At 36.0% G+C, this 22844-nt stretch overlaps 2 protein-coding genes across 2 annotated transcripts; both read right to left on the reverse strand.

Annotated features, from left to right (window-relative positions):
- Positions 1–4649: 4649 nt before the first annotated feature.
- Positions 4650–14210, reverse strand: LOC109241418 (ATP-dependent zinc metalloprotease FTSH 10, mitochondrial-like). Its single transcript, XM_019408161.1, has 8 exons — positions 13910–14210; positions 13591–13825; positions 13430–13504; positions 12787–12917; positions 10234–10719; positions 9313–10080; positions 7882–8109; positions 4650–5824 (listed from the first exon to the last, which is right to left on the reverse strand). The coding sequence occupies exons 1-8, from the start codon at positions 13967–13969 to the stop codon at positions 5342–5344; spliced, it is 2466 nt and encodes an 821-aa protein (XP_019263706.1). The 5' UTR covers positions 13970–14210; the 3' UTR covers positions 4650–5341.
- A 7193-nt stretch (positions 14211–21403) lies between these two features.
- Positions 21404–22554, reverse strand: LOC109241412 (uncharacterized mitochondrial protein AtMg00240-like). The gene is made up of 2 exons (XM_019408155.1): positions 22523–22554; positions 21404–21755 (listed from the first exon to the last, which is right to left on the reverse strand). Exons 1-2 carry the CDS (start codon positions 22552–22554, stop codon positions 21404–21406), a joined length of 384 nt encoding a protein of 127 aa, XP_019263700.1.
- Between the last annotated feature and the right edge of the window lie 290 nt (positions 22555–22844).

Raw genomic sequence — 22844 nt, forward strand, 5'->3', positions numbered from 1 at the left:
TCACATGAATTGCAACATATCTAAATTATCAAAAGCTGAAGAAACTTTACTTATTTTAAATGGGATTGATTTTTTTTTTTCCTCCAAACTATTATTTTAAGGTACACCTAGACAAAGGGTAAACTTTGTTTACCCAATTTTTTGTCTGTTAAAGAACGTGATTCTTTAAGTCAAGTAATTCAGACACAAACTAAAAGTGAAGTGCAAAAATTAAATAATACTACAAAATTTTACGTCTTGTTTAATGGAGTAAAAATCACGAGGTAGACCTTGTAGGATTGAAGATTGGGATTGATACATTTTTTTTTCAAACATTTAAAAAATACATTTACATCATTATCCAAGGAGAACGTGAATCCCATATATAGAGTCTCTTGTGGGGAAGAATAAGGCTAATTATAACCTAAGCTATTTCGTATGATTCTTTGACTTGTCCTAATCTCATGTAATAATGATGTATAAATACTAAAACTACTATTGGCAATAATTGTACATAAACATGAGGTCAAATTCTAAGGTTCTCAACTGTGTTCTCATAATTGTAAGCTGTTTGGTTAATGTTCCTTAGATGCAAATTTGGCAGGACATGACCAATAATGCCTTCCAAGATATAGTAAAGGCGAAATGGCCTCGTGGGTCACTTAAATTTGCTTTCATTTGTAAAGCCGATATACGAACTTATATCGTTTCCATTTGAACACTCAAACTTACATATTTGGTAACTAATAAATCTATTTGACTGTTGACCATGCACATGTGACAGTGGCAGTGGCAGAGGTGATATGGACAAAGTGTGTGCAAGTCACGTAAACTAAGTGCGTGACTACGATAATTTTGATTAAAAAAATATAAAGGCAGAAGAAAAAAATTACAAATAAAAAAGAAAGAAAATAAGCCCCCCTCCAAAATAAGTAATACCCTTATTTCCCCTCACCCCTTTCTCTTTCTTTCCCCTTTCCTCGTTGACGTCTGCACCTCCCCCTACCTCCCCTTTTCTTTTCTTTATCCCCCACTCCAACCTTACCTTGATTCTTCCTCGTTTTGTTCCACAGCCCAGCAGTAGTGAGAAACAAAGAAAAACAATAGATTTTGTCAAAAAAATTATCAATCCTTTCTTTCACATTAACTTCCTCTACCCTTTTGTATCGATCTCAAATTGGAAGACAGCAAGAGAAAGACTATCGGAAAATTGACAAATTTTGGTTGAAAAATTCTACTTATGCAATCCGACTTCTTCTCTCTTTCTGATTTCACCATTCGTATCCTTCTTTGACATAGCTCTGCCGGCTCTTTTGTTGCCTTGACCGAATTTTAGTGGGTGGCCCATCGACTCTTTGACTTGGGGAATAATTTTATGAATAGTGTTAGAAGTTAAAGATGGAAGGAATTTTATGAAAGTTCATGGTTGATTGAGTGGGTCAAGTGATGGCTGGGATTTTTTTCCCGATGGCAGCACTAAGATGTGTGGAAGAAATAGTGAAAGAAGTAAAATAAGAAATTAATTTTGATAAATTAGTTTTAAAAAAGGGACCCACATATGACACATGTAAAATAATAAATGGTCTTAGCATTTGACGTGTTCTTCTTTCAGGCAATTGAGTTACACGCGGGTTTATTTATACTCAATTGATTGAGTTGATGTGCTAAAATGGGAAAATTCAAACTTTAAATATCGACTTTAAAATCTCGTATAAGTTTAAGTGGCCTCGAAGCCATTTCGCCCAAAGTAAATAATATTTAAATCGTTTCCTATGATCCACATATGACAACATGATTCCTTATACTCCGTACATTTTGACTTAAAAATTTTGGATAAATCTCTATTCTCTCTCGAGGCCATAGTTACGGTACAATACAATAATAAACTCAGCATAATTTCAACTGAAAAAATAGTGTGCATGTAAACTTTACTCCTACCTTGAAAAGATAATGAGGCTGTTTTTGATATACCCTTGGCTTAAGAAAAGATGGCAAAGAAAAAACGGTAACAACAAACAATAACACCAGCAAGGTAACAATCTTGTTGATTATTTAAATCCAAAAAAAGAATTAGAAAAGGGGTTAGACATTTTTTAGTTGGATAAAGACATTTGCTTGTGCCTAACATGAGAAAAGAAAAGTAAATATACAACACTCTCTTTTTCCCTTTTTATCTTTCGGTTTGGACTTATAATATTGTCTGTAAATATACAACAAGTTTGTAGCTTAAATATGCCCTTTTTTCTATTGCAACTTAAGAGTGCTTGCATATTCAACATTTACTAAGATTGGCAATCTCTTTATAATTTTTTGGTAAAGTTAGATTGCCAATCTTACTTTAACAAATAGCCCTGATAAAGACAGAAAAAGTGCTACTAAATTAGTCCATTAACAAATTTTGTAAGAAACTATACACTAATGGAAATGGTGACACCCTTGTTCATTAGCAAATACTGAGATTATAGCTTTTGGGAAGACAAATAGTTAATGATATAACAACATAACTAAGAGATGTGGTGGGATAGGTGGGAGCTTTTCAAACTAATTAAGAGATCCCAAGTTTGAATCGTGAGAATGGAGAAATTTGTTGTGAGAAATACTTCTTCTAAAGTGAGTAGTAAACCAAGTAAAATCTTGATTAATCGGATCAATAAATTTCAGATACCAAATAATTAGAAAAATTTAATAGTACAAGCAACAAAAGTAACACAACCAATGATTGGTCCATGGCATTTAAAAGAAAAAGGAAAGTTTTATTAAGTACAATCTTCTTCTTTATTGCTTTCCAAGTAGGAAGTCATTTAGGTGCTTTTTCATGACTTTGCTTTTATTCACAAAAGCCCACTTGTCAAAAATTAGCAAGTCCAGTCCAAAATAATAAGTGTAAAGAAAAAGCATTGTAGTTAACATTTTTAGCACAGCCATTCATGTCTAGTCCTTGTGCATCAGTATTTATCAAAATTTCACCTCAAATTGTCAGGGGTCATTGTAGTGCTTATCTGATGCAATAGTTGTAACATTGTCAAATGAACATTAATATTTCATACAAAGGGCTTATCATATTAACGAAGACAACAACAATAGCCCAGTAAAATCCCACAAGTGGGGTTTGGGGAAGGTAATGTGTACGCAGACCTTACCCCTACTCCGGAGGAATAGAAAGGTTGTTTCCGATAAACCCTCGTTTCAAGAAGACGAAAAGAGACAGTAGATCAGAAACAACAACAGAATTATATAAATGAAGAGGAAAAAAAGAATTTTAAAAAGCAGAGTTATGAGAGCCATAGAATCTGCTTATTATCTGCATTAAGTGAGGTAAGTATTCAAGGAAAAGGATAGTAGCATTTCTTTCATCTTCACAGATTTAAGTGTTTTTGTTTGCCACTAAATGTGCAAGTCAGATGATGACTGTAGGTATAGACTTTGCCACATCTTAGAGGCCCACCTTTATTTGTATAAAATTCTGACCTGGCATTAGCTACACCAAGTGGTCAACTTCTATGAAGAATACAAAATCCACAGTCCACACAGGAGAGAAATCAAGATATTAGATTAAGTCAATACTATTTGGTACCCAAGAGAACCTTATCCTCATCTTTACGTGAAGGTGTGGAATGAAACCAATAAGAGTGAACTAGCCGTCAATGGAGCGGGTGGAAATCATGGGAGACTTCGTTCAAGCCTCAGCATAGACCAAAAATTCTAGGTGATACTCTCATCTGCCTGCCTGAACATTAGTGACCACAGTTACTCGAGTATTTGTGTTGGCGCGAGGTGGCAAGTGCTCGAAGAAATAGTCGAGCTGCGCCAGCTGGCCAAACACTATAAAAGAAAAGAAAGTCCCAAAATACAAGCCCACCAACCAAGCTAACATTAGAAGGCTATCGCTATATCCTTCAGGCCAGGTCACCACACCTAAAGTTGCCACAGTGGAGAGGGACATCCAAGAAAAGAAAGCATGCATGTGAACTAATAGAGAAAAGTTGCATCAATCCAGGAACGTAGAAGCCAGACTAGAGGAGACATGATGTGAAATCCAGAATAGCAACAATTCAAGAGTAACCAGCCAACTAAGAAGATGTAATATCTGCATATAAATGACATGTCATATTAGTAGACTAGTACAGTAAGATTTTCATTTTAATCAACCGCCAAACAACGGTCAGCCACAGAAAAAGTATCAAACAATTTATGTGTTTATTTTAAGGTCGAAGACAATGTTTTTTGTACATCATAGCTGCCATTATCAGTCTTATGTAAAACCAAAACAAAAGGATGTCCCTCCTCAGTTCTCAATCGGACTGTCCCACAGAACAAAAGACGACGAAAGCGCCTATCCTGCGAAGGTATTGGAACCATTGAATGCTTCTATCTAAGCCAAGTATCTTGGAGATATTTTTCTAGAACAAAGTTGAGAGTTGCAACCTCCCCATCCAAAGTCATAAAGACAAATCACTCTAGAGTTACAGCTTATTGATTGCAACCCTACCTTACATCATTCAGGTGCAAGATTCATTCAATTCCAACAAGGCAACAACTATTTTCCTGGTTCACTTTATCCACACAAAAAGAAAATAAAAAAAAATATCACAAGCATAGGTTTGGGACTGCATACAATTGCTATTGATTCAACAGGCTTTACACGCCCTCTTAATGCTGAATAGGCATAATTCCCTGCCAAAGGCACTGCTATCTGATTAGCACAGTCACTGCTTAACAATATTAAAAGGATCAAAACCGCAAACTCATACAAAACCATAAAACCTGCCCAACCATCAATCAGAGTTGTATGCATTATACGAGCAGAAAGCAACTGACTGGGATCATTCAATACAATGGTATGAACACAGTACTAAGGCAAACCCATGGAAACACCCCGTACATCCAAGATAACCAGACAATATGTAACTTTATTGCATCGAAAGGACTATAATGACTATATAGCCCTTTATGAGCAAACAGACAGAAATAACGCACTGCAAGTGGGAGTCTGGTAAAGTAGATTTCTACACCCACTGGAAGTCTGGTAAACTAGATTTCTGCAGCCACTGGAAGTCGGGTAAATAAAATTATTGCGGAAATTAGGGCTTCTGACTTGGCTACAAGACATACCGGTGAGCAACTACTACTAAGAGAAACAGCCCTTGCGTATCTGATACAATTAGATTACAGTATTTCTTTCACCTCATTTTTGTTGTTTTCTTCTTCTTTTTTTCACAATATCATGGGGTGCACAAACTGAAAAACTGATTTTTGTGCTATTAATATAAAGACTTGTTCTTCTCTCTTCTACAATTTTCTACTAAGTGAATACCAGACAGCCACAACACCACATTCTCATTTACAAATCACCATCCCACAACTATACTGGGACAACCTCAGGTTCGACAGGCGATGATGATCCATTATCTTCTACAGTCTTATTTCCAGGGTTATTTTTGGTTTCTGTGTTCTCTTCTTCAAATCCTTGCTTGAATCTATCGTAGTTCGTGGGCTCAAGGCTCTTGAATGGTCGTTCACCTAATACCCGGACCAGATCTTCTTGATGAAGGACCTCTTTTTCAAGTAGTAACTCTGCAATTTTAGCCACATGTTCCTTGTGCTCCTCTATAAGTTGAACTGTGCGTTCATAGGCCTTGGAGACCCATTCTCTAACTTCACTGTCGATAATTGCTGCTGTCTTGCTACTGTAAGGCTTTGACATTTCAAATCCATCTTCTCTTTGTGGGAAAGAAAGAAGACCAACCTTGTCACTGAAACCATAGACTGCCACCTGGGCATACGTCATTTTCGTGACTTTCTCCAAATCATTTTGCGCACCAGTCGAGATCTTCCCAATCAAAACCTAGTCAACAAATAAAATCCAAATGACTACGTTTTCAGAAATCTTATTTAGCCGATAGAAGGTACGAAAGTCAAGCTGCTAAAATGGTAGAAAATTGAAGCTTCTGAATAATATTTAACAAACAAAATATTCATGTATAACAGGAACTAAATGTTGTCAGATAGTAAACTAGTAAGGAACTTATCCTATAAGACTCCACTCAAATCAGAGCCATCTTATCCTGACCTCCTGCTCTGTTGAGCTTTTTTTTCTTTAAGATTCGAAAGCAGATAATATAAAAGCCAACATCATTGCACATCATATGACATATCGGTCCCATTCCATTTATTAAGCACACTAATCTGCAAAAGTTAGGTCTTTGGAAAGAAGCCTTCTTTTTATATGCCTAAAGATGTGTTGCATAACTTTACGCCCTAATTAGATTTAACGAGAACTATGGAACTCCCAGAGTTTAAGTCATAAGATATTCACCTTCTACTTAAGTCATAAGTTTCATCTTCTACTAGGGAACCTTGTTTTTACGGGGGAAGTTACGGAGAAGTGGTGAGGAAGTCTTCTAATTCTTGGACCTTGGAAATACATTAGCAGACTCATCTGGGATGAATTCTATCAGAATGCCTACTTTTCTGCAGGAAGTGGGACACTCATCAAATTCTGGAAAGATAAATGGCTAGGGAACTGTCTTCTAAAAGATGACTTTCCGAACCTCTATCAGATCTCTTGTGATCCTGACTCATCCATTGCTCAATACAGGGAAAACAACAGTTGGAACATTTTTCTTACAAGGTATATACAAGACTGGGAGTATGAGGAGCTGCTAAATCTACTGTCAAGGCTAGAGAATAATGGAATCAATGCTCATGCAGTGGACAAGCTAAAGTGGGGCAAGTCCAAGGAAGGTTGCTATTCTGTCAAGGCTGGATATACATCTTTGACAGCACAAAATGAAATGGTAGAAAGCTGGCCATGGAAGCTTATTTGGAGAACAAGAGCTCCTTTAAAAGTCACCTGCTTTTGTTGGACTGCACTACAAGATGCATGCCTCACTCAGGATAATCTAAGGAAAAGAAGCTTCCAGATTGTAAATAGATGCTACATGTGTCAGAACAATGAAGAAATCAACAGCCATTTGTTTCTACACTGTCCAGTAGACGCTGATGTGTGGAACATGTTTCTCTCACTTTTTGGACTCAACTGGGTCATGCCTCAGAGCACCAAGGAAGCCTTTAGAAACTGGAATACATGGAAAGTTTATAACGCCATCAAACAAGTCTGGAGAATGATCCCTGCTAGTATTTTTTGGTGTTTATGGACAGAAAGAAATAGGAGATGCTTTGATGGTGTATCAACTCCAATTCTCTCTATTAAGGCTAGGTGCATAATGTTTCTTTTTAGTTGGCACAAATAGTCCCCTGTAGACACCCCTGATAGCTTTCTGAACTTTGTCAGCACCTTGGTCTTAGATTAGCATTTCATGTATTAGAGCTGACTTAGTTCTTTTTGCTGTATTATCTTTTGTACTACTGCATCTTCTTGATGCCATCAATGAACAAGTTACTTCATCAAAAAAGAAGTGGCGAGGAAGTCTTAGGGGGTCCTTTTCCGTTTTGTGCAGGATATTGAGTTCAAAAGAACTTAACACTATAATTCAATACCTTCCCATGTTACTTAAAGAACATACTTCAGAAGACTAACAAAATAACAGCACACTCGCAGGGCAGAATATCCGTACAGTGCATAATAAGGTTTCTGCCCTGTACCTAAAAGTTGGCTTCTGGAATACAATTTAGTATTGAAATCTATATTTGGGACCACCGCACTGCCCACATGGTCAGAATAGTTTCAAGTTACTTGCGGGACAGAGTATCCGTACAGTGCATAATAAGGTTTCTGCCCTGTACCTAAAAGTTGGCTTCTGGAATACAATTTAGTATTGAATTCTATATTTGGGACCTCCGCACTGCCCACAGGTGAGAAGAGTTTCAAGTTAACAATTCTTAGTGTCGACAGGAGAAAATATGAAAGCAAGATAAAACTTTTTTTTTTGACATATTCACCTGCTCAGCAGCTCGACCTCCAAGAGTCATGCATGTCATATCAAATAGCTGCTCCTTAGTCATCAAAAGATTTTCATTTGGAACATACTGAGCAAATCCCAAGGCTGCAGTACCACGAGGAACAATTGTCACTTTTAGCAACGGTTCTGCGTATTCCAAGAACCAACCAGCAACAGCATGACCAGATTCATGGTAGGCAACTGTCCGCCTCTCTAGCTTGCTTATGACCTGCAGAGAGCCCAACGAAAGCTTTTAAATGTGACATCATCCAAAACAAACACAAAAATTACGTTTAACATTCCAACCTAAAACTGGAAATTTCTAACACTAGTCACTGCATACTTCTCCAAAAGTGGGCGTCCTCCCAACTTCCCTTTTTAAAAAAAGTAGAAAGAAGAAAATAGAAAAGAAAAAGGACCAGAATGCATAGAAAAGGACCAGAGCGCATGGAAAGGTCAACCTTTGCTTTGCCCACCTACCCTCTCCATGCCAAGTGGGTTCCATACTCATCTCAAGTCAACCAGAAGCAGTTACATTGGTGTTAAACCGGAGTATATATGCTCCATAATGTTAATTCTTACACAAAATAAATAGTGCTCAATACCCATAACCAAACATTCCCAAAAAACTTAATGGACATCCCTGGATGCAGCAGCAAAGGACCAAAAGGTCATCATAACTTCCAACTCAACCCTTCAAATATTGAATACCTTCGGACCGATGATGCACGCAAAGTTTTGGCTGACAGGATATTCAACAAATGGTCACTCCAGTTGTAGCTGACTTTGTGGGACACTGGGATAAAAGCGGCTATTCTTACAATATTGAATGGGTATATTTGGATCCTAGCCACCTAAAATCAAAATTTTCCTTCTGCTACAAGGAGTTTCAGGGCTCACCTTTAGAAGAGTGTTTTGCACCCAATTGACCATAAGTATCTCATCAAATTAGAAGTTCATTTTTTTCAGGTTAAACACTTCATTGAGTGTTCATAACCTCCCACCATTCCCCACCCCCAAAACAAGGGAGAGGAAGTGAAATAAAAGAAATACTTGCCTAATACTGTAAAGGAAAATAGAGAAATTCTAATTTTATAATCAGCTCTAAAACTTGTAGACCATTATATCAATATATCACTCCCCCCAGAAAATAATGACAACATCTTCAGATAATGCCCTTATCATAATGATATATGTTTTCTAGTAGCAACTGAGTGGTAGATATGTAAATCCAAGCACTTCTCTTTTCATTTTTTATTTTGCGATAAGTCACACAAATCTGAACATTTCAAGCTGAAAACGATGTATTCCATAACAATCCAGAACAAAAAACATTATTTGAAATGTCTAGTGTAGGAAATGTGCTAGCTATCCACCAATGAAATATAAATGCAAAGTAGATAGTGGAACGGAAAAACAGAGGATCGGATACCTTATTCTTCTTCTCGAGACCTCCAATTACCCTGTCTATTGCTGACTCAAAATGTTGCATTGTAATTATTGTACTCTCATTTCTTGCGGCAATTAAAGCAGCTTCATTACAAACATTTGCAATGTCTGCTCCGGCAAATCCTGGTGTTAGAGCAGCAAGCCTCTGTGAATAAAAGGCTGCGTCGTGGTCAAGTTTCAACTTGCTCAAGTAGATCCGGAATATCTGATCACGGCCTTTTATGTCTGGTTTATCTATGGTAATTTGACGATCAAATCGACCGGGTCTTAACAAGGCTTTGTCTAATATATCAGGTCTATTTGTGCCAGCAAGTACAACCACACCTGATGTGGTTGCAAAGCCGTCCATTTCAACAAGCAGTTGATTTAAAGTGCTTTCACGTTCATCATGTCCTCCAGAAAAGCCACCCCGCCCTCTTGCTCGACCAATGGCATCAATCTCATCAATGAAAATTATACTAGGTGCACACTGTCGTGCCTCCTGAAATAAGCTCCTAACTCTGGCTGGTCCAACACCAACAAACATCTCCATAAAATCTGACCCAGAAATAGAGAGAAAAGGTACACCAGACTCTCCAGCTGTAGCTTTGGCAAGAAGTGTCTTTCCAGTCCCAGGAGGACCCACTAGAAGAGCACCCTTGGGTATTTTGGCTCCCAACTGCTCATATTTCTTTGGGTTTTTAAGGAAGTGGACAAACTCCATGATTTCTTGCTTTGCCTCGTCACATCCAGCCACATCTTTGAAGAAGACCTGTACCAAAACATGTCAACAGACTTTCCAAGAATTAATCATGATATACCATGACATGAAACATCTTCAAATCTAGCTTTTAAAAACACTACGAATACTTCTGAATCTGCACCCAAGTCAGACACTAATGCATGGCTAGAAACTAGGACTCACCTTATTCTTGGCATTTTTATCCATTTTCGTGAAATGTGCTTTACCAATGTTAAATATTCCACGAGCACCTTTTCCACCAGGGCCTCCAACACCTATTCCGCCCTGCACTCTTCGTCCCATAAAATAAAGGACAGCAAGAATCAACACTGTTGGACCAAACCTCATCACTTCTTGGAACCAATTCAACTCATCAACATACGTAACAGGAACATAATTATGAGGATCTATTCCTAATGCTTCCTGTGCTTCTTCAAGCTTCTCCTCGAATGACTCAACACTCCCGATGTTAAAATAATACTTGTAGTGGCTTGCATTTCTTGTACCATTTCTACCAGTTGCAGGACCTTGAATAGTGTCATCACCAATTTGAATAGGACCGGGTGCAGAGCTCCTCACATAAACTTTGGCCACAGATTTGTTAGAAACAACAATTCTATCAACAAGACCAGCTTCAAGTAGCCTGTTTTTGAACTCTTGGAAGCTAATCTGAAAATTTACATTTACAAAGTCACCATAAGATGATCAGAAAGAAAATTACAGAAGACAATCAATCACTGAAGATAACAGAACTGCCCCTCGATTATATTAGAACCTGTTTTACTCACCAATCATCAGTTAAACGATGAAACATTTAGAAAAAGTCACATCGTTTCAATTATTCACAGATACATAGCAGAAATTCTTCCTCAATAGTATATGTTTAAGCAAGAACAAAATATCGGCAAAAGTAGAGGCAAATGGTTGTGTGACGTAGAATGAGCACTGAGATACAGTCTGATTTTCCATGTTCATGCAACAAGTAGGCAATTTACTAGCTAGTGGAACACATGGCCACTATCTCATGTCTAAACTTGTCATCAATAGGATAATAGAAATGGTGAATTTCTTGTTCTGACATGAGCTGTAAACTCTACTCCAGGCAACGATAAACCGAATTTTGGATTTGTAAAAAACAGGTAATACTAACTAGTAACACAAAGCCGGTGTATCATATAAGAACCTAAGTCTTTATATTACCATAAAGGCCATATTCATAGGAAAACATTATCAAGTCTTCCATAACTGTTAATTTTCCTTCGAATAACAAAGGAAAAAAGTTTACATTGTGGACTGGAAAAATGTTGTCTTTTTAACGGGCTAGACCAGAAAAACAGTATCATATGAGGAAAAGGCGACAATCTCCATCAGATCAGTAGAACTATAAAAGCTCTAGCATATCAAAGATGGTCCCATGAGTAAATCCCCAATATAACGCAAATGATATGATCTCTTGAAGAACATAGTAGCAGTAAGGCGGGGTAGAACTAGAGGCCTAAATCCAAAGCTTAATAAAAGGCCTTAAACTTTTTTAATAAAATTCATGTATTAATGAGATAAAAGATTTGTTCTCTAATTTAGATTAACCAAACAGGACAAAGCAAAATATCTGATTTAGGAAAACTTAGTTGAAATTGGAAAGTAAATAGTCAAAATAGGAAAGTGAATGAATATACGCAGAGGAAGAGAAAAACGCAATCAAAAGGAGGCAAACGTACTAATTAATGAGAGGTGAAGAATTTTACAGCATCTACCCTGCCGAAACAGCCTCAAAAAAATCCTAAAAAGCAATATAAATTTGAAATCTTTAATAAATAATAGTTAATAAATTATATTATAATATTTTTTTGGTAATTAATTACTCCCTCCGTTCCAATTTATGTGAACCTGTTTGACTGGGCACGGAGTTTAAGAAAAAATGAAGACTTTTTGAATTTGTGGTCCTAAACAAGTTAAAAAGGGGCCCAAATTATTTGTGTGGTTATAAAAGCTTCTTATTAAGGGTAGAATTGTAAGTTTAAGCTAAATTGTTTCCAAATTTAGAAAGGGGTCATTCTTTTTGGAACGGACCAGAAAGGAAATAGATTCACATAAACTGGAACGGAGGGAGTATATTATAATATTGCATATAATAATTCAAGTTTTGGGCCTTTAATTTTTGAGGCATAAAGCAATGGCTTCATTGCCTCGATTTTGAGCCAGCACTCAGTAGCTAGTTTTATCACCCTACCGCTTTCCGAAAAGAACAAACACACACTTAAGGACAGCTAAACCTACCTAGTCTTTATTACTATCCGATATCTACCAGCAAATGTTTCCATGTGATGCCTCAACTTACAGAAGTTGTGCATTTCTGATCATTTTTCCATTATGAGCTCTTCTGTGAAAATTTGAACTGCAAATCTTCTATAGCCAAAAAGCTAAAGGAGAAAATTTCAAATCATGGAAAGGTAAAGAACTGTTATTTCTACCCTACATTAAACGTCCTCTATCCAAGTAACTAATTCTAAGACTTCTACAAGACATTCTATTTTATTCTATTTTTCCATAGAAATATATTCGTTGAACTGTGTTTTTGTTTCCATTAGAATTAATGTAGAGGTATGTTGGCTCACATAAATATTGAAATGTTTAAGATCATTTCTTACATCGAGCTAACACTCTAATAGGGCAAGGGAGAAAAAAGCTGAAACGAGAAGATCGGCAAGGGAGAAAAAACTTTGTTTAACCACTAACCTCCTGCTGCTCTCGAGGAGTTAAGAGGATAGATGACAGAATAAACCCAATAAATAACAAGGGTGTTAGTAAATTGTAATTAAGCTTCACGAAATTCTCCTGAGGATTTCCTTGTTCACCTGCACCTTCCTCTGCGACAATACAAACCAAAGCAAGAATTTATTCATTGAAAAACAACCCATAAATAAAACATTAAACAGAAGAAAAATATGGATTTCTCAGTGGTTTTTCATAATTCTACAACCGATTCCTTAAATAAATTGCATATCCATATTAACGCCAAAATGAAAGAACAACATTCGCAAGAATATCGCATCATGAATACACAATATAGAGCGTTCAAGGAATTAAACATATCAAATGAAGCACATAAGGATTCATACAGCGGATAGTTGTTGGTCTATGCATTAAAACAACCACAACAGCAAGTATGCCTTCCAAACAAGTTAGGAACGGCTATATGAATCCTCACTGACACTGTTACTCCATTTAAACTCATCTCATGCCAATATTATGCAAGGTTTGTAATGTTGGTTTATACGATACGTAAAGGAAACTTCACTCACACTAGAAAAAATCCATATATTTCCTTGATCATACATTAACCAATACATAAATAAGTAAATAACACACCACTGCATACCTTTGCCCGACTCTGCCTTTTGACTATTCCCTTTGGGAACTTCTTTCTTCTCCTTTGGATAATAGTTCTCATAGTCTACAAAACAACAAATTCAATAGATAAGCAACAAAAACATTAATTAATTTCTCGAAAATGCTCAAATTATTCAAATCTATTCTCACTTCTTCTTTTTGGCCCTTCGCTACAGAAAAACCTCCGCAGCCTATGATTTGCAAAAACTGAATCGAGTTCCGACAAATACACCTTACTCAACCCCTGCTTTCCACTTCCAATAGACGTCAAATAGGCTCTCGCAAACCTTAACCCGCCATAGACGCGTGTAATGGACCCACCGCACGTTGCTACTTCATCCAGCACCGCGGACCTCACGCCATATCCACCACCATATACAATTCCCTAAACCAAAGAAATCGGGGGAAAAAAATTTAACAAATTTTTCAAAAATAAAATCTACATAAATAGAGCTATTAGTGAGCTTACTTTGTGAATATTGGACCGAGAAGACTTAGAGAGCGAGCGGCCAATAAGTGAAAGCATCATATTTTTGGTAATTCTGGTAACATGAAATTGAAAATGTCAAAACCCTAGAAATTGATTCTGAAACGGTTACTTTGAAGCCAATTGATTGAAAATGTCACCGAAAATGCTAACAACAGCTCTAATATTAACAGATTTATAGGATCCTTTTTTTTTTCTTTTTCTCTTTTTTTTTGTGAATTACAATAGGCTATGTTTAGTTTAGGTCGGATACTTTGCAGAATCCAAGAAGTTTGCGGGAACAGAGGAACATGGAGAACCGGGAATGAACCGACTGTGTTACTTTGTCAATTTACTTATTAGACCTTGTTAGGGGAACTTGTTTAACAGGTGTTTAGGGGTAATTTTGGCATTTAAGGATCTTCTTTATGGTTATAGGATAGGCCACAACTTTGTAATCAGATCCACGGACGAAAGCTGGACTTATTTAGGCCCATTTTTTGTGTCTATGGGCTAAAAGTGTGATTCATTGAAGTAAAAAGAGACTTTTTCATTCCTATACCATATATGAAACCTTATTATCAAAAATGTGCATAGTTTTATATTTACCCACCATGTTCACAGTTATTCTACAAAAATATACCATTCATTAAATACCAATTATTAGGAGTTGATTCCTTCCTAATTAGGCGCGCTACAAATCTGGAACTAAATATTCTTCCAGATATTCCTATTTAGGCGCGCTACAATTATGGAAGTAAATATTCTTCCAGATATTTTCTACCATTGACAGCCATTAAAAAGCTTGAAAGCTTTGAATTCAAATTTGGGTTTTCAAAAATCATTATTTGTTTGGATTGGGTGTTGTTGAAAATAATCAGGAATATGGTTTGGAGTTTATATCTCAATTTTGAGGGGTTTTGGTGAAGATTAGATTTGGTTTTGACTGAATTTCAGATTGAAACTCGAAGAAGAAGAAGAAGACATATTGCAGAAATTGTAGATAAATTATATTCTGATTGTAGATGCTTTATTTTCTGTTTTCATAAATAAAAAACGGCTAAAACTTCGACAAATCTTCTGGAGAAAAATGCAATTATGTCAAAAATCACAATTATGCTACAATTAAATGGGAATTGGGATATAAAAACTCAATGTACCCAGTTTGTAGATATTTTGTAGATAAATTGTATTTTAATTGTAGATGCTTTGTTTTCTGTTTTCACAAATCAAAAACGACTAAAACTTCTACAAATCTTCTGCAAAAAACGCAATTATGTCGAAAATCCCAATTAAACTACAATCGAATGAGAATTGGGATATTAAAATTTAATATACCCAGTTTGTAGATATTTTGTAGATGAATTGTAGATTATTTGTATTCTGATTGTAGATGCATTATTTTCTGTTTCACAAATCCAAAACGACTAAAACTTCTACAAAATCTTCTGAAAAAACGCAATTATTGTGATAAAAATAAGAAATATTGCAATAGATTATAGCATTGATATTGTTTGAGAATTGGGACTATGAAATTGATGGCATATGTCGTGTATGCACGTGTCCTGTTGGAAATGAAACTAATTCACTATTTTTACCATTTGAATTTATCAGTTCAACTGCAATGGCAGCGTCGTTACTTGGGGCAGTTCCTATGGCTCTATCTCTCAATCTATCTTTCTCTCGTTCTCTATCCATATCCGGCGCCTCAGTTTCAGCAACTTCTTCAGCATCAGAATCTTCGAAGGTCACCTTTGCAAACCTTCCATTGAGTATGGAGCACTTGTAAAACCAAAATTTTTAACCTTACAATTATTAAACCACCTAAATATTGAATTTTTTCTTTTACTACTATTCAATTTGATTCGGGGTAATGATATTCTTACGCATTTGATTTCAGTTTACTGTGGCAGAGGCGACAAGAAAACTGCAAAAGGCAAGCGCTTTAATCACAGTACATAAACGTGGGTGAGGGTGAGGGTTTGGGAGAGAGAAATGTGGGAGGGGTGGCATATACGGTACCTTGAATTAAGGAGGGATAAACGCTGCATTAATTGTACCCTTAAAATATACTATGGTATAGAATTGTTAATTTGGTATACTAAGTGTAATTAAGTCAAACCTTAAACATTGAGGGTAATATGATTTCCTATGTGGCACAGGAATGTAAAAATTCCCTTTGTGCAAATTGTAACAATCTAGCCCACTAGTGATACTGTCCACTTTGAGCCTAGGCCCGCATGCTTTAAAATGGGTTAAATTCAAAAATAGTCAGATTTACAACTGGTCGTTCAAAAATAGCCCAGTTTCAAAAGTAATCGATATTTAGCCACTTTTCATGTAAAAATAAATTTGAGCGAAAACACTGTTCAAAAGCCGGAAAAATACGACAGTATATTATGCTGGAGTTCATACACAGGTGCACCGAACTCCAGTATATTATGCTGGAAGATCGGAAGAGCGTNCGGTAGCGTTAATTAAGGAGTGATATACGATACATTAATTGTACAGTTAAAACACATTATGGTATAGAATTGGTAATTAGGTATACTAAATGTAATTAAATCAAACCTTAAACATTAAGGGTAATATAGTTTCCTATATGGAATAGGAATGTAAAAATTCCAAGTAAAAATTGCACGGGGCGCCCTATTTGGTCGCCCCCATTTAACCTATACCTATTTTTTTTTAAACTTTTAACTTGTACTCACTTTTTAAACAACTTCAGCCCCCTTTCTCCTCCTCCTTCTCCTCCTTCGTTTTCTTCTTTCTTCTTCTACAACGATGACTTAAACATTATTTTAAAGTACCCATCATCACGAAGGAGTAGTAGGTGCTACAATCCGCCTCTTGAAGTTGAGAAGTGGCTGGTTGTATTCTATCTTCCTTGGTAATTATTAAACGTGCCCGAAAATTTTAAGATTCTGTCTCTGCAAGAAAACTTAATACTACTTGTGTTTTGGAGCTTGAAGTCACTCATAAGTGCTCGGTTGCCCTATAATCAAAAACTGCCTAAGGCTTAGCGAAAAACATCTGACCGTAGAAGACAACTCAAATCTATAATAAGAATGGGTAGACTGCACCAATTATATGGATCATAGTAAACATATTTAAACATATTTTATCATTAGCGGTGCAGTAAACCAAGGATTGATCAACTAACTTTTGCAATCGTGGCATGGTTCCTACAACATGCTAAAGTTAATCAAATATAGAACAAAAACTTCAGCTCTAGAGCTGAAGTTCCCTAGTTACAAAAACAAAAACTTCAGCTCTAGAGCTGAAGTTCCCCAGTTACAAAACAAAAACTTCAGCTCTAGAGCTGAAGTTCCCCGGTTACAAAAACAAAAACTTCAGCTCTAGAGCTGAAATTCCCCAGTTACAAAACAAAAACTTCAGCTCTAGAGCTTAAGTTCGCCGGTTACAAAACAAAAACTTCAGCTCTAGAGCTGAAGTTCGCCAGTTACAAACAAAAACTTCAGCTCTAGAGCTGAAGTTCGCCAGTTACAAAACAAAAACACAAAAATAAAAACTTCAGCTCTAGAGCTGAAGTTCGCGAGTTACAAAACAAAAATTCAGCTCTAGAGCTGAAGTTCGCCAGTTACAAAACAAAAACTTCAGCTTTAGAGCTGAACTTCAGGCCCGGCTACTAGAATGCTGAAGTTTTGCGTGTTTGGCTTTGCTACTTCAGCCCCGTATGCTGAAGTTATGCGAAAAAGCGGGTACGCTTGCAATTTTTTTTGCAAAGCGTGCACAAGTTAAAACGTGACACAAAAAACGGGGATAGATGCAAATGCCCCTTCATTGAAGAAGATATACGAATTAATTGCACCCATGGCCAGTTTTCACCTTACCATTTGAGCTAATTCAGTGCTTTTCAAATTATAAAAATGGGAATATACTATATTAAAAACTTATTTACCACTTTTCTAAATTATTTTAAAAAATAAATTAAAAAAAATATTTACCACTTTTCTTTAGGTTTCTTAAAAATTACACTGTGTATATATATTTACTAATATATATACAAAACCATAATAAAAGAAGGATCTCTTAAATTTAGGGATTAATTGTAACCGTAACCCTCCCCATTCCTATTCCCAACGTCTGCCAGCTATATTCCCCACATACAAGCACGATTTTCTTCCCAATTTCAAAAGATTTGAAAATTATTCTCTCTTTCATACAAATCAACCAAAAACTCCCTCTTTTGCACATAAATCAAGTAACTATCTCTCTAAAATTGTAGCACCATATGTTTCTCTAAATCAATTGCACCAACAACCATTGAAAATCTTCAACAATTGACAAATCCATCATCATTATCTCTAAATTTATAGCAACAGAGGGTTCGCCATTGGCAATGAAGCTTTGAATTCAATATTCTATTTTTACCAATTTGTGATGTATTTAGATTGAGTGTTCTTGCAAACAATTGAGAATGCTCTTTGGAGTTTATATCTCAATTTTGAAGGTTATTGGTTAAGTTTAGAGTTGTATTTAGATGAAATTTCAGACTGAAACTCAAAGAGAAAAACGTTTCAGAATTGTATCACGATTGTATGATAACTGTATCATACGTGTATCAGCTTTGCATATGAATTGTTTCCGATACATCAATACCTAAAACAATACCTGATACAATACTAATATAAGTATGATATAGTATTGTATCATAATTTAAGTTAAAGTTGGTTTTAGGTGGAATTTTCATATTGAAACTTTAAGAAGATGAAGATTGGAATTTTATCATAATTGTATCACAACTTATGTATCTAGCTTGTATCTGATACATCAATATATAAAATAATACCTGATACAATACTAATACAAGTATAATACAATATTGTATCAGTTTAAGTTTAGAGTTGATTTTAAGTTGTATCAGAATTGTATTAGAATTCTTTTAGGATTGTATCAAATTTGTATTCGAATTGTATCTGAATTGTATCTGATGCATCAATATATGAACAATACTTGATACAATACTGATACAAGTATAATACAATATTTATATCAGAATTGAATAAGTTTTTTAGAGTAGAACCGTGATAAGTAGAAAATTTTCAAATTTCCTCTAATTTTTGCAATGGATCTTTAAAATTGCATAAGATTCCTTTTTAAGAAATATCACCGTACAAAAAGTAAGTATTTTATATTATTTTAAAATATGATTGCTATTGTCTCCATAGAATTTAGAGAAGAAGAAATTGATATCGAATCTCGCTATATCTATCAAAATGCACGAGAATTTTGCTTATGCTAATTGTATGTATTTATGATCGAGAATCTTATGTATTTTTTGTCTTCGAATGGACCAATTTATAGATGAGTGTGTCAGGCAAATAAATCGAAGAAATTAGGGCGTAGATTTGCATAGAAGGAGAGAGAGAAGAGGAAAAAAAAAAGGAAGGATATAATCAAATCCCTTAATTGAAGGCACTAATAATGGTGCAGAAGCTTTTTAAGGGGAAATATATACAATTTGTAAGAAAAATCTAGATTCTTATTAAAAACTACAAAACCTAGAGAAAATAGGTAAATAAGTTCCTATTGTTGTATATATAGGATAAATTCCCTATAAAAATTATAGTAAGCGTTGGGAAACTTCAGGCAAAAGCCTGTGTCGTAGCACATCTACATAAGGCTAGGTTGAAGTATTGGCTAGCTTGTGCTTTTGTTAAAGCAGTAATAGCATGTTTGACCAAGTTTTTTTGGGGCCAAAAGTGCTTTTGGCCAAAAATTAAGGTGTTTGGCCAAGCATTTGGAAGAAAAAAAAGTATTTTTGAGGAGAAGTAGAAGCAGTTTTTGAGAAGTATAAAAAAGCAGTTTCTCTCCAAAAGCACTTTTATGAGAAGATCTTTTGAAAAATACTCTTATTAGAAGCAATTTTCAAAAGCTTGGTCAAACACTAATTACTGCTCAAAAGTGCTTTTCAAATTAATTAGTCAAACACAAACTACTTCTCACCAAAAGCACTTTTTTGGAAAGTACTTTTGAGAAAAGCATTTCTCAAAATAAGCTGATTTTAGAAGTTTGGCCAAAACACTATTGTGAAATTGAGCCATGCAATCTGAATTGTTGTGTATTTCTTCGAGATGAAGAAATGGTGTGAAAGAAGAAGAAAGGAAATTGTTTCATTCAATCTGTAAAATGAGTTGATACACAACTTATATACACATTTCTCACACCTCACACACGTGCACTTCACATGACTGTTAACTAACTCTTAACAGATTGGTAGCACTAACTATGCCAGCTAATTCTAGCTAATCACAGTTAGTGCTAATGTCTAACACTTTGCACTATTCTGCGCCTGCTTCTCTTCATTTCATTACTCCCCTCCAAGCTGGAGGGTGAAAGACATCGAACACTCCTAGATTGGATAGGAGAAGATGATGTTGACTGACTCCCAAACCTTTCGTGAGAAGATCTGCAAGTTGAGACTGTGTGGCAATGTAGTTGGTCTCAATAAGGCCTTCCTTCATCTTTTCTCGAACGAAATGACAATCAATATCTATATGCTTGGTACGCTCATGAAAAGTTGGGTTTGCTGCGATCTGGATGGCTGCTTTGCTATCACAGTGAAGTTGAATTGGTTTAGAAACGGTCACACGTAAGTCTTATAGTAACCCAACTAGCCATACAATCTCTGCCACACTGGCTGCCATACTTCGATATTCAGCTTCAGCTCAGCTTCGACTGACTGTGTGCTGCTTCTTTGTCTTCCATGAGATTAGAGAATCACCCAGCTTAATCACGTATCCTGTGACTGATCGTCTAGTATTGGGGCTAGGGGTGTTCATGGTTCGGTTTGGATCGGTTTTTCCTAAAAAGAAACCAAACCAAGTAAGTCGGTTTTTCAAATATTAGAACTAAACCAAACCAATTAAGTCGGGTTTTCCTCGATTTGGTTTATGTCGGGTTTTGTCAATTTTTCGGTTTTTTCAGTTATTTGTCGGTTTTTTCTTAAATATAAGACATACACTACCAAACACATATTCCGGCGACCACATTTTCAACGTGACACTATCAAATCAATTGCCTTTTGAGAAATCTATTATTTACCAAGATATATTGATGATAATTTAATCAAATAGTGATGAATAATTTAAGGACTCAATTAAAAATATATTATTTTTAACACGAAATGGATTCTTACACTTAACAAAAGAAAACTACCAATCAAACTAGAATGTAAAGGTAAAGAACTATACTAAAAGTGCAAACTATTAACATTTACCATAATTTTTTTGAAACTTTGCATAAAAATATACATATATATAAGTGTAATAATAAATTTGAAATAGCTAATCCTATAGTCGGTTTGGTTCGGTTTTTTTCGATTTTTTCTGATTAAAACTAAAACCAAACCAAATTTGATCGGTTTTTAAAATTCAAAACCAAAACCAAATCAAACCAAAAAGTATCGGTTTTCTTGGTCGGTTTGGTTTGGTTTTCGGTTTGGTTCGGTTTTTCGGGTTTTTATGAACACCCCTAATTGGGGCATGTTCCCCAGTTAGAGTCGCAATAGGCAGTCAATCGAGTAGCTGGCTTATGACTGAGAAAAATTCCTAAACCAGGGATGCTTTTAATATATCTCACCACCCTCAAGGTTGCTTCCCAGTGTGATTTCTTGGGCTGCTGCATGAATTGGCTAAGGACCTGAACAGGGAAGCAAATGTCTGGGCGTGTGATAGTAAGGTAAATCAGCTTACCTACCAGTTTTTGATAACCTGACATATCTTCAAGCACAGGATCATCAGCTGCTCCAGTCAATCTGTCAAACTCAACAGTCGTGAGTCTTGTGTTTGCTTCAATTGGTGTCTGTGAGCACGTGATTTTTGCCCTATATGAATTATTCCCAGAAATTCAAACAAAATGATTTCTTTCATTATTTTGCAATTTTGTGGATTTTTGTGGCATTTTCTGTTAATTGTTTGCATTTTTGTCTGTGCATTTTGATTAATGAAAAATACTAAAAAGGGGTGTTGCATGTGCATTTAGGAGCTAGTTTTAGCATTTTGCATTAATTAGTAATCACGTTATTTTATAAAAAAAAGAAATCACAAAAATATTTCAATTCGCACTTTTAATTTTGACTTTGATTTTGAGTAGTGTTTCTTTTAAATTTATTTTGTGTTAATTATCATATAGGTTTAATTAGTTTTAGGGTTAATCGAGGTTTAGGAATTAATTTAGATTTGTTTTTAGTTGTAATTTAAAAAGAAATTAGAAAAGAAATAAAAAGAAAAGAAGGCAAATGAAGAGAAGAGAGCAGTTGGGCCATTCCTCCACCAGGCCCAAGTCTTGAGCCCAAAATAAACCCCTGAAACCCGCCTGGTCCATACCCATTCCCTAACCCGGCCTGCCCCCGTCCCAAAACGATGCGTTTCGGCCTGTTAAATCTGGACCGTCGAGGTTACAAGATCTAACGGTTCGAGAAGCCTACATCCATAACTATATAATTGTCCTAACGATACCCCCCCCCCCCTTCAGACCCCCCCTGCCTCTCATCTCTCACACTTCAGAGAACCCTCCATCGCCTACCACTGCGCGCCGCTGGCCGGAAATCGCCTCCGCCGGCGGCGGTTGTCCAATGGCCCTGAAATTTACACCATGTCCTCTTCGTCACCTCCCCGTTCCATATCTGCTATTGGTTTCTTTCAAACATCACCCAAACGTCTCAAATAATTCAAACCCTAGCGCCGCAATCGCCGTGTACGGCGGCGCCGTCCCCAATCCCAACCAAACTTACACCGTAAGTTCACCTCCACCCCCACATCACAAATCCACACCCCTGTTACTTCAAATGTTCCTTAAACTTCTCGAATATTGAATCTAAATTCGGAACCTGAGCGGGCATCGTTTCTTCTCCGATTTCTTCACGAGTTTTAGGCTCAATTTCATCGTGGAATAAGGTTATTTGACTGTTCTT

This window comes from Nicotiana attenuata, unplaced genomic scaffold (assembly GCF_001879085.1).
Source record: "Nicotiana attenuata strain UT unplaced genomic scaffold, NIATTr2, whole genome shotgun sequence".
Lineage (NCBI taxonomy): Eukaryota > Viridiplantae > Streptophyta > Magnoliopsida > Solanales > Solanaceae > Nicotiana > Nicotiana attenuata.

Coding starts and splice junctions, on each gene's coding strand:
- LOC109241418 (XM_019408161.1), bottom strand. CDS start 13,969: ATGATGCTTTCACTTATTGGCCGCTCGCTCTCTAAGTCTTCTCGGTCC. Junction 13,826..13,909: donor CTCGGTCCAATATTCACAAA/GTAAGCTCACTA, acceptor TCTTTGGTTTAG/GGAATTGTATATGGTGGTGG. Junction 5,825..7,881: donor GAGGTCGAGCTGCTGAGCAG/GTGAATATGTCA, acceptor TTTGTTGACTAG/GTTTTGATTGGGAAGATCTC.
- LOC109241412 (XM_019408155.1), bottom strand. CDS start 22,554: ATGGAACGGGGAGGTGACGAAGAGGACATGGT. Junction 21,756..22,522: donor GGTGACGAAGAGGACATGGT/GTAAATTTCAGG, acceptor TAATTCATATAG/GGCAAAAATCACGTGCTCAC.